Genomic DNA, 16,148 nt, shown 5'->3' on the forward strand with positions numbered 1-16,148 from the left:
AATTCCAACTGCACTGTTGTAGTACATAAACTCCCCACAGGCTGCAGCTGCTACTTCCACCCAAATTTAACCAGGAAATCAGAAGTCAGGTGAACCACAGGGGTAACATTTTATCCATGTGATATGCTCCACAAATGCAAAGTTGTTTGGTTACTTAATTATCAACACCTTATCAGTCTTTTTTTTATTATTTCATGTCTTAGCATATTTCCTCCCAGAAGAGGAAAACAGTTAGTTATAATAAAATTGCACTTCTAGAATTCACAGAAGAGAAATACTACAACTAATAGCACAGCTGATACTAGCATGCTGCATATAACAAAACTCACAGTCTTCAAGGGTGTCTTACAACTGAAGCAAGTTTGAGGCCTTTTAGAAATTACTAAAATAAAATTTGAAAATAATAGAAGTTACAATATTGGAAAGAACATACTGTGCTTACAATGTGTATTTGCAAAAAAAGTGGAATCTTCAAAAGCATTTGGTAAAAACAACACACTTTGCTCATTAGGTTGGTTGTAGGCTTCTGAAATTCCAACTTTTTTGGTTTTTTTTAGCTACACCACAGCACCAATAAAGCACCTGCATGTGTTGAGAGATGGATTTTAGCTAAATTATATCTTTCTGCCTTCACCACTACATAGTATTTTCTGTATTACCATTACATGCAGAATAAAAAAAATGGACTTAGAGAAAGTTGCATAACTATTGTCTGTTCCACAGCCGTAGGAAACAGGCTGGATTTGACAAGTTTGCAAAGTATTCAGAAATTTGCAGAAAGATGGCTTGAGTGAAGAGAACACAAAGCAAAACAAACCCCACAAAACTTTAAACTAATTTTTCCTCACTTTTTCTGGCAAATTTAAAACATTAAAATACAGAAATAAACAGATTTAATCTGAAATATGCCTGCATCTTACATGAGGCATGGAGCCTTGTCTCACACCATCTTCGCTGGAATGGGAAAAGATTTAATGAGTCTAACATGCTTCAGGCCAGAGTATGCTGCCAAGTCCATAACCTTTGTAGATTTCAACAGCAAGTGCTGGGATGTTGTTTTCAGGCTCTTGCTTCCTCACTAAGTTTATCTGAGCACCTCCTCTACAAGAATAAAAGTCTATTTGAGTATCTGTAACCTATACACAAAATTGCTAATCAAAATAATTTCAGTGGTTCAGAATCTGCCTCCAAGTAGTAACATTTCACCCAAAAAGAGATACTGGATAATCATCCCGCATAGACAACAATGCTGTCTTTCTATCCCAAGGAATTAATGCTTGACAGAAGCAGTAATAGCTCTTAATGCTTCAGTCGAAAACGTGGTGGGGTTTTTTTTGGTTTTTTTTTTTTCCTGTTTGCTGCATGGATTTTTATTTGGTTTGCTTGAACAGTGATAGATACAATGACATGTTGAAGGCAGTGGTCATGGCTGCTTTTTGAGAGACCCCTAATGCTGCCAGATATATAATATTAAAATTACTCTAATCCAACTTTTTTTTTTTAATCTTATCGTCAGGATGTAACTGTAGAACAGAAAGTCCCAGTAGTTGTTAGGAGTCCAGATGCAGCCTCAAGACAATGGCTAGAAAGACTTACCAACAGTGAGGAGATAGGATAAGTGAAGAATTTAGATTGTTACCTCGAAAATAACAGCAGCACTCTCCCCCCCCCCAGCAAAAGAAAAGGTGACATTTTGGTATCAAGTAAATTGGCTCCAAGTAGCTATTTTCAGGACTTTACCATGACTACCAGAATTAGTTATCTGAAACCTCCTGGTTTTCACTGTGATTTAGCAAGACTAGGATAGGAGGATAGGCACACACTTTCCGTTTCAGCACATTTATTTAGGAAGTAGCACTTCTGTTTACATTAGTTCTAAGAACTTGAGTCATGTCGTTTAGAAACCAAATGAGGTATTTACGTATTTATTGTTCCATCATCTGGTATACAACACCTGATTTTTAAAAAAAATTTTTTTTTAAAAAAAACAGCAGCAATTAAACCAGCTTCAGGTTTAATGAAAAGGCTCTTAGTTTTGGGCATTTTACCTGATAAACAGACAAGAAAACAGTAAGAACAGGACAAATGCAACATTTTATTGTGAAGCTAAAGCTATGTGACTGCTCATCATGCTTTTTTACATTGCTTATTAATAAAATGGTGTTTTAACATTTCAGAAAACATTCTTAAAAGAACAATGAAACAAAAGTGCTTCAAAACAACAAGATACAAGAGTTAACCCCATCCCAGACTGGAGTCACCCAACATATTTAATGGGGGTGGGGTATAGTGTTTTGTCTTCGCCTTTGGTTTTTGTCATTTTAAACCAGATTTCTGAAAAATACTGACTAGCCCTTCACATGAATAAAAAATTGAATCTTGTGGCAAAAACAGTTTCTATATTTCCAGTCCCTTTGACAGGTGTGCGAGTATTAGATGAAGTACTTTCTTCCCCACGTCTAACAGTAAAAAAACCCACAGAACCGAGAGGCTACACCCCAGCATCTTAGAAGAATACGCCTATATTAACCAACTGCAAAGAACATTGCCCTTTTTCCTCAAAGCCGCTTCTCTGAAACAGGATTTTAACAAGTGCGTCTTATGGAGGCAAGGAAAGTCTTACAGCAAAACAAGGTTGATCACTGTAGTTTCCAGACATCATGTCAAGAATTTGCAAATCAAAAGATCAAACTCTGAAGAACCCACAGTGTTTAGCCAACAGATTTAATCCACTGAAGGAGTGTATACCTTGCCAATTATTGCCAAACTCAGGAGGTAGTTATTGACAAAGTAAACAGTTTCTACTTTAAGACAGTTAACAGTTTACATGAGAAGCAGGAAAAACACAATACACATTTCCCCATACTTCAGAAGATGATTTTGCATTTGCAGGAAGCGACAGTTTAACCTCCTCATCCTGTGGAATTATAGTTACAGTATTTAAAAGAAAAAATATTGACAAGAATATTTAAAGAAAAAAATTCTAGAAGAAAATAACTGATCCATTGGTCTTCTCTTAGGATAACCAGCAGATCACCCTAAGCATGAAAATTCACACAGATGAGTAAAACAACATCCTTCAACACTAAATAGCAGCTCAAGAGAACCTAACAATGAAATCAGCAACCACCTCTAATTAGCACAATGACCGAGATAACTAGTTGCATTCACTACCTGCTTGCTACTTTTCATTCCGTTTTTGATATCTGGTAGAAGTCCCCGCCACTAAAAACATCACAAAAGCTTGAGACTGCCACAGACAACGAATCAAGATCTGTAACCTACAATAGCGCTTGCCACCTCCCAAAGCTGCCACATGCAGAAGCATCGCTGAAGCACTGGAGCAGCTAGATAAGCACGTTTTAGGCACAACTATGCATTATCCATGTCTTGGGTACGAAAGCACTGTAAGAATCTAGGGCACAAAGTTTCACCATAGGTGGTTAAGGAAGCGCCAAGTAGAACGCTGCTTTCCATACTGGTTGCAGAAGAGACATCTCAGTTAAATGTGCCAGCATATCCGACTTCAGTACTCCCAGTAAAAAGTACTTAAATTTCACAGGAGGGACTTGGCAGCAATGCCAGCCAGTGCCAAAACCCGCTTGTTTAGAATAGAAAAAATACTATTTATTCTGCACCAGAAGGTGAGGTTAACTGTCTGAGTAAGTTATACATATAAGAACTGTCATTTTAAAAACATTTGAGGGAATCTAGCAGTGAAATCAGCAATGGCCTCCAATTAGTACAGTGACAACAAATTCCTTCTCAGTTCAGAGATCCCATTCTTTTCCTTTTTGAAGTGTTACTATCACATTTATTATCTACATAAAGTAAGTTGCAGGGCCATATTCAACAAAACTGTATTAGCAACTGACTTTCTGAAGTAGAGTCAGTAAGACATCTCAGGGGCAGAATGCCTATTTCTAATACACTGAACTCTGTAAAGTCTAAGAAACTAACAGGACAGAGACTTATGTGTGCATAAATATCCTAGTTTAAGGCTTATCTTTAATATTCAGCGTTGGTTTTGTCTTAGCTGCAAGGAGATAATCTGTACAGGTTTGGTGTACTCTACAGAAAAGACAACATTAGTAAAGGGAACATCGTTAACACATGACAAATTCTTGTGTTAAGGAGAAAGAGCATCACACAGTGCCCGAGTTCTTCTCTCCTGTTATGCCATGAAAAGCAGCAATCTGCTGCCTGAGAAGACATTGTTCTTCCAAAAAGGCAAAGCTGCATGAAGAAGGTTGTTAAAAAAAACAGGCATGGATTGGTTTTTTTATTCCCTCCAGTAACTGCTACACTTTAAGTCAGCAGAACACACTTGCAGAGGGCCAGACAAACTGCTTTCTAATCATCTCAAAAAAGTGGGTCAATTCAAGGAGAGGGGAGAAAAAGAAAAAAAAAAAACAAAAAGGAAGAAAAAGGTGGTTTGAGAGCTAACACAATGGTAATATTTCCAAAGGTTAAAAGCATCCAAGCTGCTGTCCTGCTTGTCCTATCTTAATTCAAGATGCTGTATTAGAACACAATCTGATTTTATGGCAAATGCAGGTGCAAAGTTCTATATAAAATACCATAGATTTGGGAAATACAGGGTTTGGGGGGGGGGGGGGGTGTTAGTTGGTTTTTTTGGTGGTTGGTATGGTTTTTTTCAGATAGGCTTTTATACACAGTTAATCCAACGCATAGATGAAAATCACAGGGCTGGGACTTAGTACATGTAAAGCAAGCAACCAGAAGATACAAGATAATGCCTTAAGGAGAACAGAATTATTCTTAAAATATACTATTCAAAAAAATAGCATAAGACAGACATTTAAAGGCGATGTATGAACCAAATGGCACTTGGTCATGTGTTAAAAATCCAGCAGCTGAGGGGCAAACTGATGTTGCAGAACAAAATTAAGTTCTTATTACTGTGTTCTAGAAATAATTTATAGAGCTGTAGTTCATCCATTATGCAGAAAACAATCGGGGCAGAATAGATAACCAAAAAGCAGTCGTACCAGTCACACAGATTCTTTTGACCTGAACTGGTTGTACAAAGAAGTGAAAGGGCTAGTCCCTTTTCTTTCTGAAGTAGCAGCCGAGACTTCTGACCCTTTGTGCTGCGTGCTGGTGGTGCTCTAGCAGATGGGAACTTGTACCTCCGCATCTCAGGTACCTATCACATGCCAATAGGCATGTATTTGAAATAAATACTGGTATGTTCCTCAAAACTAAGTGGAGGAAAACAGAATTTGCTAACAAATATTTAGGAACACTCAAAACCAGAAGTGTTACCCTCAAAGTTCTCATTTGCAAAGGATCTCAAGGAAAGTTTACAAGCTTTATGAATAGGAAGACTAAGGGCCTTTCTTAGTTGTTTAGCTATCTGGCAGACGCTAATAGAACAGTAATATTCATCCTTAGCACTATGAAGTCTACGACAAATACGGATCAAGTCAGCCAGGAATTTCCAACAATAGATATGGTCTACTGAGGGCAGAACTAAGGCAAAGCAAGCAATACATGAGATTTAAGAAACTGCAATCTTTTAGCATTTCTTACTTCTCCAGGGAAGTGAATCAGGGGAATGGAAGTCACATGTTTCATTTACATCAGACATACATTTGAGAGAGTCATACCCTTAGAAGGCTAGAAGAGGTTTAGTTAGACTATTTCAAAAGGCATACTAGTGTAACACAATCTTCTCTGATTTAATTGCTTTTCATCTTAAGATCAGTTAAAAGCATCTCTGGGTCAAAAAAACAGAATCCCAAACATATTGCATCTGTGTGTCTCAAAAGTTTGACACAGTTTCTGCTATTTAGTACCCAATACTACACAGTGAGCACAGAGTCCTCTCTGGGTATTACTATACTTACACTGCATCTATCAGCTAGGAGTTTTTTTCATATAGATTTTTATATATATAAAATATATTATTTATAGTCAACTTTCAGGTGAGTAGTCCCAGAAGTATTTGACTTACTCCTACCAATAAAAAATAAGTTAAATGAAAAATTAAGAACAGAATTTTCTTTTAAGACCAAAACTAAACAAAGCTTATAACTCAATTTAGTTTAAACAACTGTAAACAATATGCACTTTTGTAACATCACTAAGTTGGGAGAGTTGTCTTTTTTTTTTTTTAAGAAAAAAAAAAACAAACCAAAACAACAACAATACCCAAATAAAAACCCACAAACCTGCTCTAAAAAGGAACTACTGCTCTGCCTTGCAAACATCTGTGTTTAATCCATGTGGAATTTGTAAACAAGTTGTCAGGCCTTTAGAAGTAAAGGCAAAGATGTTTTCCTTTATTACAGTATTTAAAGGCTATCACTTAAGTGGTTTTTTTTAAATAGCTTGTCATTTATATAATAAAAACAAGTATTTGTACAAAGATGCAGTTTCTTTTTAAAAAAGCAGATCAGTTGAGTGTTTCATACTTTAATATATAAACCAAAACATATGAAAGCTATAAAAACATTAATGTGTGCCATGTATTAAACATGTAGCCTTGTATTTTAATGCTTACATGTGTAGATTAAAAAAATTATCACAATGGAAATTTTACTTTCAATTATCATAAACAGACCAAAATACAGAGTAGAAACACGTCATTTCTGAAACTTGACAATTAGCATCACTTACTCTCTCAAACAGCAGCTGGGCTTCCAAGTTGTACACCATAAGCGTAAGCTAACATTCTACCAATAGAAGCGTTACAAAATGCGTTAAGAGAAAATACTGCCAGTAAATGAATGTCTTAGTCTATTTTTTTTATTTAGTAATTTTTTTTAAAAGACAGTTTGAATGGGTTTTATAGGGTTGGGTTTTTTTGCTGTTCTGCTATCAAAGGTCTTTAAAACTGTTCTGTGAACAATACAGTCACATTACAACTAAACAAAAAGACAAATAATAACAGACCAGCTGCTTTTTACATTTTAATAACCATAATTCCCCAATGCTGTTCTTCATTTCTGCATAGGGAAATTGTTTTATTTGGCACATTAAGGATAAAAAAGTCAAAAACTGAACCAAAGTTTACAAACCTCCAATTGTAAGTTAGTAGTTATAAGGAAGCAAGCCAGACATCAATGTCATGGAAAAATTAAAAACAAAAAGCCACACGCACAACATAGGGAAAAGGTTTTCCAATGATCAATATCATCAGAGCCTTCTAGCTGAAACAAAATACATACATTATTGTTCAAACCATAATCAGATTGCTAGGAATCTTATCTCAAGTCCTATTGTGCTCTTAACAGTGTGTAAATCCTCACTAAATGGCAAGGAGGCTTTGATGAACACATTTCACATTGTATAATTTTTTCTTAATCTCAAGTTTTAATGCAGATACTTAAAGATCTGTAAAGTCCTGTAAACTCTGGCTGCTTTCCAGTAGCCTGTACCAATTGCTCCTTAGGCAGCACTTTGTTTCACTTCAAGTAGTGTTTCACACTGTGGTATCTCCAAAGTCCTTGTTCCAGCGAATATATGCTTCCAGGGTCTGAGGGCTCAAACTGCGCTTTATCTTCTTCAAAGACTCAGTGAAATCTGATAGTTTGATATTTCTCATCTAAACAAAAAGTGAAAGACATCAGGATCACAAGTGCTTTACTTACTTCAGTTTATTCAAGTACTTCAGTATTCACTTGTAACAAAGCACATTCTATGAGGGCTTCATCTTGATATAAGAAATTTTTTACAGTGGCAACAGTCATTCACTGGAACAACGTCCCCAGGGATGTGGTAGAGTCCCCATTGCTGGAGGTTTTCAAGATGTGATTGGGCAGGGTGGTAGATAATCTCATCTAGGCTCCCTTTCCCATGAAAGGTCCAAGCAGATGATCTTTCAAGGTCCCTTCCAACCTGGGATGTTCTATGATTGTATGACCCGGTGCAAGAGTCTTGTAATTTAAGACTATCAGTATTTACCATTTTTAATGAATTAACATTTGGTAATCATCATGTCTGCCTTGTTATTTAATAGCCCATGAAATTGTGTTATTACTTCCTATTTCACTAGGTGGCGCAAGCTGGTGCACATGAGGGCACAGAACTGAGTAAATGATAAGGCATGGGATTTTTTTAAACACATTTATGGCATACCCCTGCATACCAGGAGATCAAGGCACTGAAAGTTCCTGCCCTTACCACAGCTGTATGCAGACCATATTATGCGGTCAGCCAAGTAATCCCGATTATCTAACCTCTCTGATTCAACACATGCCTTTCAGTTGTTTGCTGAGGACACGATTATTAGCAGACATTTCCTGTATAGAGAAATGTCCAAACATGATGGGAGATAACCAAAGTGTGTGGAACAAGTGAGCTCATTATTAAAGGAGTATTAACATTACAATTGGAGAAGATTGCCCATATTTCTTTGGGACTAGTGTTGATAGGCTATTGGAGATACACTTGCATTCACAACAAATTATCACAGATGTTCTCATCTTCCTGCAACAATTCCTTTCAGCTTGTCATAGCCTTAGCCATGATCTAAGGCTAAACACAGAAAACAACAGGGGAATTAAGTTTTGCTTCGTTGTCCCCTAAGTAACTGTGACATGCACACACATTTGAACAGAAACTTATATGCAGGACCAACCTCTTCCTTTTCTTTTGATGTTTACAGATGCAATTTGTGGTGAGGAACTTAATTTTTTTTTTTTTTTTTTTTTTTTTTTGCTTTATGGTGGTCCACGTGAATGAATCTAAGTATTATACATACACACAAACAAATGTTTTAAAATCCCTCAGAGGTTCTCCCTAAGATGACTTGCTTTATGTAAAGATGAGGGTGGGAGGTAGAAATAAAATAAATCACTTGACATAATACTTCTGGGAGTGTTTTGGGGGAGTAACACTGCGAGAAAATAAAAGCAAGGCCTCTGACATCATCTGATAGGCAACAGATCAAGTTGCAGTTCAGTGTGAAGGAAAAGATAGGACCAGTCAGCTGAAACTAAGAACAGCAGAGAATTCCTATGAGAAGAAGAGGCACTCTTACACCTGATAACCAACAAACTACACAAAGAACCTCAGACATCTGAGGACAGATTTGGTTCTCAATCTCAAAAGAATTTTCTTCAGTGAAGAAGTAATCAAAAAGGTAATACCCCCCCAAAATTATGTTAGGTATTTTGTATGATACTATGTGTAAATAAAGGGACCCTAAAAGTTTCTGGTGAGCATGCATTCTATTCAAACTGCTAGAACAGCATACCTCACTGGCAGACATGTTCTTCACCTGTTCTGGTTTTAGTTCTGTAAAAATGAAGGAAGATCAGTGAGATTCATAAGAAAACTTTCATCACTTCTGACAACTAAAGCATGTTAAAAGCACTTCTATTCTGAAAAAAACCCACAGCTAAAGATTATACCTCTCTGCCTCAACATAATCTCCTGTACAGAAAGGTACATCATGTTTTTACCTCCTTCTTCCTCATTCATCAGCTCCTCAACCAGGCTGCTCCCACACTCAATCGCTGCACATACAGTACAAAGTGGTAGCAGAACTGCTTCCTTCTTCCCAAAGTACGGGGAACAGCACACAAGCGTAACAGAGCTGTCTTCCCCCATATTATTCCTGGTACATGCAACCCCCTTACCCCTCAAACACGCACAATTTTCAGGAAACAGAAAGGTACTGACAGCTAAGGATACAGAAATAAAAACCAGGCAGGGCACACAGGAGTGCTTCTTGCCCATGCAGTACTGGTGAAGGATACAGGAATGATTAGATTCCACCATTTTATGGGTTTTTTTTACTTGCAGTACTGTTATGGCATCAACATACTACAGCAAACTTTTTGCTCAGAGGGCGCAAGAAAAAGAATCTAGGCAGGATTGGCAAGGCTGACTTTATAAAACAATTTATTTTAATTTTTTTTTTTTATGGAAGCCAGGAACAGGGGTAAGAAACAGGTTGCACACCATTTCATGGTTTCTTCTCAAAATGGACTTGCGTGTGAAGTGATTTGTCAGCAAAGTAAAGCCTGCATACCTAAATGCATAAATTATTTATTCAACCACTCTAAATAAATATATTCAAAGTCTTAGGAGACATGATGTCTCTTGCGAGAGCTATTAAATGAATTTCTGTTTCCCAGTTATTATACAGGATTTTGGAAGATGTGCCTTACATTCTCAACAGCTGGAAGTGGGTAAAAAAACCATTACTTTCCAGCAGCTGCTTTCAAAGAGATAGCACACTGGCAAAACTGGATGCTATAGGATTTTTGACTCAATTAAAAAAAAAAAAAAAAAAAGTAGTAAAACAAACACACCCACAAAACATGCACAGACCTCTCCTCCCCATAAATCATTTAAGAGACTTGCAACAACTTTTATTTACACATAATACACTGATATTACAGAACACTTCTGCTCCGGCTGCCTTTAGTACCTTTCTATCAGGTAGGACAATGTATCGGCAAACAGAAAACTAACATCAAATCTTCAGAATCTTTTCTTTACAAATTGCCACTATGGATCTCCACTAAACAAAATCATCCCCTTCAGATGTGGCTACTGGACACATAATAACTAGCTAGTAAAAGAGAACAAAGGGGGGTGGTGGTGGGTGTCACGGTTGGGATTTGGGTTTTTTTTTTTTTTGAAGAGAGGTATTCACTTTGCATTAAAATCGTATTTTTTCAAAGCTGGAAGTGTCAGAGGAAGAACAATTACAGTTAAACTCTACTTGAGTCACAATTGTCATCTGGATCACAATTCAACATTAAGAAGATTTAAAAATAAAAAAAGCTATGCCATTCAAACCATATCTAAAAAACCATAAGGAAACACAAAATTGCTTCTGTTTCAGTATCTCCTTCTTTCAGACTTGAAGGCAATCTGCCCACTTTATAAGACAAGTAATGCAGTCAGAGACTGCTATTCAAGTAATAATTTAAATATAAGAGAACTAATACCAGCCTAGGAAAGATGCACTAGTTAAAAATCCCACAAATCTGTGAAAAACACTTCACCCTGCTTTCCTCTTAAGACACATAAATTGTCTGTTTCACATGGTGAGCTACTGAAGGGTTTTGTGTAAGGTAAATCTTATAAAGATGCTATTATGAGGAAGAGACCAAAATCCAAATCTAAAAAGCTTAATTTCAGAGGTTTAAGAGTTTAAAAGATGTAGGAAAAGAGAATATCTCTAATATCAAGGGCACTGAGTTTTTTCAAAACGTAAATAAAAAGCTATGCAGCTTACCTCGAATAGGGCCCAGCGCTGCATCCTTCGCCAATGCAGTTAAATCACTTCCAGAGTATCCATCTGTCATTCTTTGACAAAGGAAAAAGTGGGGGAAAGAAGGAAGAAAAAAAACAAAACCAAAAAACAAACCTCCTTCAAACCATCTCATTTTAATTGCAGGTTATTAAAGTGTTACTTAATCAGAAGTACTATTTTGATGTTGTTTTGCAAGTTTAATAAATCAGAAGTGCATTCAACGTAAGTGAACTATACTTAAGTCTTTTCCAGATTAAATTTAAGTACAGATATTCAAGTCCCAAATAACATGCTAGGAAAAGCAAAAAGATAGCAACCAACTAGGATTTGTAGGTGAAAACTAATCTCAAGCACATTTACTATTTCTCTTACAAGAATGCCCTACCACTAGTTTGTCATCATTTGCCATAGATGAATATAAAACCAAAAACTCAACTGACATTCAAATCCTCAGAACCACAAGGGGGGAGGGGGTGGAATCAAACCAAGGACCCAATCTCTATGGGAGCTTTTCCAGAATTAGACTTAATTTCCAAGTTAACCATTGAAATACTTTCCACATTAAAAGCCTCCACTGAAGCAGGAAGCCACCAATACATATTGCCAACATAAGTGAAAACAAGTAGTAAGGGTTGCCTAACAAAAAATTTAAAACAAAAAACCCCATCCACCCAGCTTGTAGAGCAGTGGCTGGCTGTAGCAAGAGCTTCATAGCTCAGTCTTCTGGAGGTAATTCTGTTACAGTTCATAGAAAAAGTTGCAGAGGAGCAAAGGAACACAAAATCACAGAGGGGGTATACTGCCACAGGGGGTTAAATACCTATCTCTTTCAAAACAAAGATGGCAAATGAAGAAGGCAGGACCCTCAGCTTTCGTATTTTGGCTAAACCATTTAAAAAAAAAGCGTACTCAAGTTGCTGTCCTGGTTTCGCCTGGGATAGAGTTGATTTTCTTCTAGTAGCTAGTACAGTGTGTTTTGGACTTAGTATGAAAATAATGTTGAAAACACACTGAGGTTTCAGTTGTTGCTAAGTAGCACTTACCCTAAATTAAAGATTTTTCAGTTTCCCATGCTCTGCCAGCAAGCAGGTGTACAAGAGGCTGGGAGGGAGCATGGCCAGGACAGCTGGCCCGAACTAGCCAAAGGCATATTCCATACCACAGAACATCATGCTCAGTATATAAAGTGGTGGGGGTCGGCCAGAAGGGGCAGATCACTGCTCAGGCATCAGTCAGCGGGTGGTGAGCAATTGCACTATGCATCACTTGTCTTTTCTTGGGTCTTTTTGTTATATTCCTTTTCATCACAATTATTGTTATTATATTTCAGTTTCAGTTGGGGTTTGGGGGGATTTTTTTTTTTTTTTTTGCATAAGAACAGTTTAATAACTAAAATAGATGAGTATGTTTATTTAGTATTGTTACAAAATACTTACCTAGCTAGTTGCGCCAACTCTTTTTGGGTCAATGGACTTCCTTGCTTGCTTAGAAGATTTTTTAGCAAAATCAATCTTGTCTGAAAAGAAGATACATTTATCAGATGTAAAACTCATTTTCATGGTGCACTTAAAATTCTGTTGCAACAACAAAACTATGTGTTTGGCAGGTTAGCTTTTGTGCTTCACTAGTTTAAACTTGCCTATAGTGCTTTTGTGATTAGACGGTACACTACTGTCTCCCCAGGGGAAAAGACGGGTTTGGTAAGGTGCCGGTTTTGGCTGGGATAGAGTTAATTTTCTTCATAGTAGCTGGTACGGGGTTCTGAGATCAAGGGTCAAACTGCTTCAAGAATAATACATTAGAATCCTCATCAAAAGCCCTAATCGGCTGTTGAGCTGAAAAACATTACTTTAAAAAAGCTACTCTCATCTTTTGCACTAAACACTCTTGTCCAGCCAACCAAACGTTTTCCTGCAAGCCCTACTTCAGACTTGTCCATGCCTGCCAGCTCGTCAGCAACACCCCACTAGCCAAGAACCACTGAGTAGCTACTACCAGATTTACTACTAGCACATGTAAAAAAAAAAAAAATAATGCCAAAACTTAAGATAGTCACCAGAATTAAAGCACAGTGTGTATGGCCAAGCTGGGCCAGAAGTTAATTCACAGAATTGTAGTCATCCACTAGGGCAAGTTAAGAATAGCCTATGAAATATATTTTATGCTTTTTAAATAAAATTGATCTTAAAATGAAGAAAATGCATGGAAAACAATACTTACTTCCTCATTTGGTAAAGACACGTATACCCGTTTGGTGAATCGTCTAGAAAAAACCAAACATATATACACAGACACTTCTGTAACTTTTTAGCGCATACAGATCTATCATTTGGGTTGGTAAGTGTCAAAATTTCACTTACATCATCAAATTCTTGGGAGTAAAACTACAGATTAACACCCCCCCCCCCCCAAAAAAAACCCCAAACCAAACACCAAACAATACGCACGAGCCACCAGTATCACCTTACTCTTATCTGAAAATATGAGTCCTCCCAGAGAGGTAACACTCTAAAGGTAGAAATACCACCAGCTACCAGCAACAAAATCAAGCATCTCTTCATTGTACACAAAAAGTCTTTGGAATCATTAACAACTTGTTTTATTTGTTCAGACAGTGCTGACATGTCCATTTTCCTCAATCAAGAATGACGAGAGAAGAAAGTATGAGAACTTGTAGCAAAAAAGTCCTAAGGCAAATCTACAGCAAGACCTGTAATTGCATGGGACATCAGAAGTCCAATATTCACAGAGAAGAAATACTGGATTTCACTGGCCAGATTTCTTCCTTCATCTTGCCATTAAAATCCAAATAATAAAAAAGCAATATGTAAGATGCAAGAGGGTTATAAAATGCTGACTTGGTCTCAACAGGTACTGCTGTTTTAGACAATTCCAAGGCCATCATGCTTATGCAGATGTATGCCAAGAGCGAAGAGACAGGCACCTCTTTGAGAGCTTAAATAAACCTTGCCAAACAGCTTTTGCTACTTATTCCAAAACTTAAAACAACCAAAACACTAAGTAGCAAAACCTGCTCTTCATAACAAACATCATATTACTGTATTCAAACAAAGGAAGAGACATTTTGATACCTGAGAACAGCATCATCAAGCTCCTGTGGCCTGTTTGTTGCTCCCATCACAAGTATTCTGTCCTCTCCAGAAGACTGCACCTGTATAACACAGGAAGGCAAGACAGCTTTCAGCTTACATCAGGTAGCAGTAATACAACAAAACCAGTTAGAGACTTGCCATGTATTCAGCACACTGATGGGATCTTACTGTATAAGCTTTTTTTTTTTCCATGCAGTTAGCTTTAAAATATTCTTTAGATAAATGTAAAGGCAAACTAGGAAAAAGTAAAAATTAAAAAAAGCAATGTAAACACAGGACACTAAGCCCAAATTATGATGCTTGAAAAGAGTCTTGCAAGAGCACAAATGTTGCTGTGGAATTGCACATTACAATCCTGGAGAAAACTGAGACTACAAAAAGCACTTAGAAGTTTAGTCATCCAGAGATAAAACCTAATGGGTTTATAAAGCTAGAGACTTTCTGTTGTTGTAGGTTTCAACACCAAACATTGCTTTGAAGCCTACAGAGAAAGAGCGAATCAAAACTGTAGACTAAGGTACAGCCAGAACCACTAAATCAGATCAGAGATTCATCTAATAGGGGTCTTGCAAGAAGCTAGTAATCAAAATGAGAAGCTATTCAATAGTACACAGACACAGTAATTTTCCCAATTCACTCAATTGCAAGACTTGATTTTATACCCAAGAATATGGAGACTTACAGCTTCCAGACTTCAGAGAAAACATTTGGGTATCAGAGACGTTATTATTTACCTACTGTCCAATCCTTTATGGACTTAAGTTCATTGCTGCTTCGAGTCCAAAAAGTTCCACAAAAATACTGTATGATACAGTTACACCTTGATCCAAAATTTGCTAAACTTACTAATCATGTTTAATTTTCCCCTTTTCATTTTAAGGGAAAATTCTGTGTGTGTGTGTAATAATTTCTGCACATCATTGTCACATTGCATTATTTGTCCTGATTCATCTCACTTTGGAGAATTTTTTCCCAATCTTGTTGTCCTTCTATATAGTTACCTTCTCCTCCTGTACCTCATTACTATTGCTTCACTACTCTAGCAATATTCCACTGTGCTAGCGGAATATAAACTAAGATTGTTCAATACAAAAAAAAGTGCTATGTGACAGAAAAATATTCTGATATTAATTTGTTTCTCTGCCCACCCCTGCCCCCAACTATGAAACCCAGTTCCTTTTCCTTGGTATTATATATGTGCTATTAAATATATTCTTACTGTATCCTGTCATCTCTAGGTCATGATGCCAAGAAAAAATTTATAGCTCAATAAAAAGCATACTAACACAGAAATTAATCCTTCTGATGTTTGTGTGCACAGCTCTGACACAATATGAACTAGTTTGTTTGAAATCCTCATCCCTCAAGTCTCACCTTACCCCTTGAGAGCACATGCTTTTGTGACACGTAACCCTTAAAAACCAAAAAGACACTACTTAAAAGCCATTTAATCTTCTTTTACTTTGCCAGAATGAAGAGATGTGCTTCACCAAAACATGCAATTGCAAGCAAGGATTCAACTATGCCTAACCCTCAAGCGTCCCTCTTGCCCTGTAAGAGCATTTGCTCTCACAGCTCCTTTATTATTGCCATTTGTTTTTCTTTCTTCTCTGTCCATAATCTTTCAACCCATTATTTCAGCTCATTGCCAGATTACTACCTTTCACCCCAGACTGAGTTTTACAGAATACTACAGTAAGCAGGTGAAAAATTAACAGCAACAGAAAAAAGCTGTTTGCCAATGCAGGTGGTGGGGAGGTGGACAGAGCTAAGCCCCAGTAGCCAAATCCTCT

The 16,148-nt window shown here is 37.1% G+C and overlaps 1 protein-coding gene across 6 annotated transcripts in view; it reads right to left on the reverse strand.

Annotated features, from left to right (window-relative positions):
• Nucleotides 1-2,075: 2,075 nt before the first annotated feature.
• SPAST (spastin) overlaps nt 2,076-16,148 on the reverse strand; it is a 39,610-nt gene continuing 25,537 nt past the window's right edge. For all 6 annotated transcript variants that reach the window (XM_030035810.2, XM_030035807.2, XM_030035811.2 and 3 more), the window contains 6 exons: nt 14,335-14,414; nt 13,463-13,505; nt 12,679-12,758; nt 11,225-11,295; nt 9,227-9,267; nt 2,076-7,573 (listed from right to left, as the gene is read on the reverse strand). In XM_030035810.2, coding sequence (XP_029891670.1) covers nt 7,451-7,573; nt 9,227-9,267; nt 11,225-11,295; nt 12,679-12,758; nt 13,463-13,505; nt 14,335-14,414 — 438 coding nt within the window. In that variant the 3' untranslated portion in view covers nt 2,076-7,450. The remainder of the gene's footprint in view (nt 7,574-9,226; nt 9,268-11,224; nt 11,296-12,678; nt 12,759-13,462; nt 13,506-14,334; nt 14,415-16,148) is intronic.

Source organism: Aquila chrysaetos, chromosome 13 (genome assembly GCF_900496995.4).
Source record: "Aquila chrysaetos chrysaetos chromosome 13, bAquChr1.4, whole genome shotgun sequence".
NCBI classification, from domain to species: Eukaryota; Metazoa; Chordata; class Aves; order Accipitriformes; family Accipitridae; genus Aquila; species Aquila chrysaetos.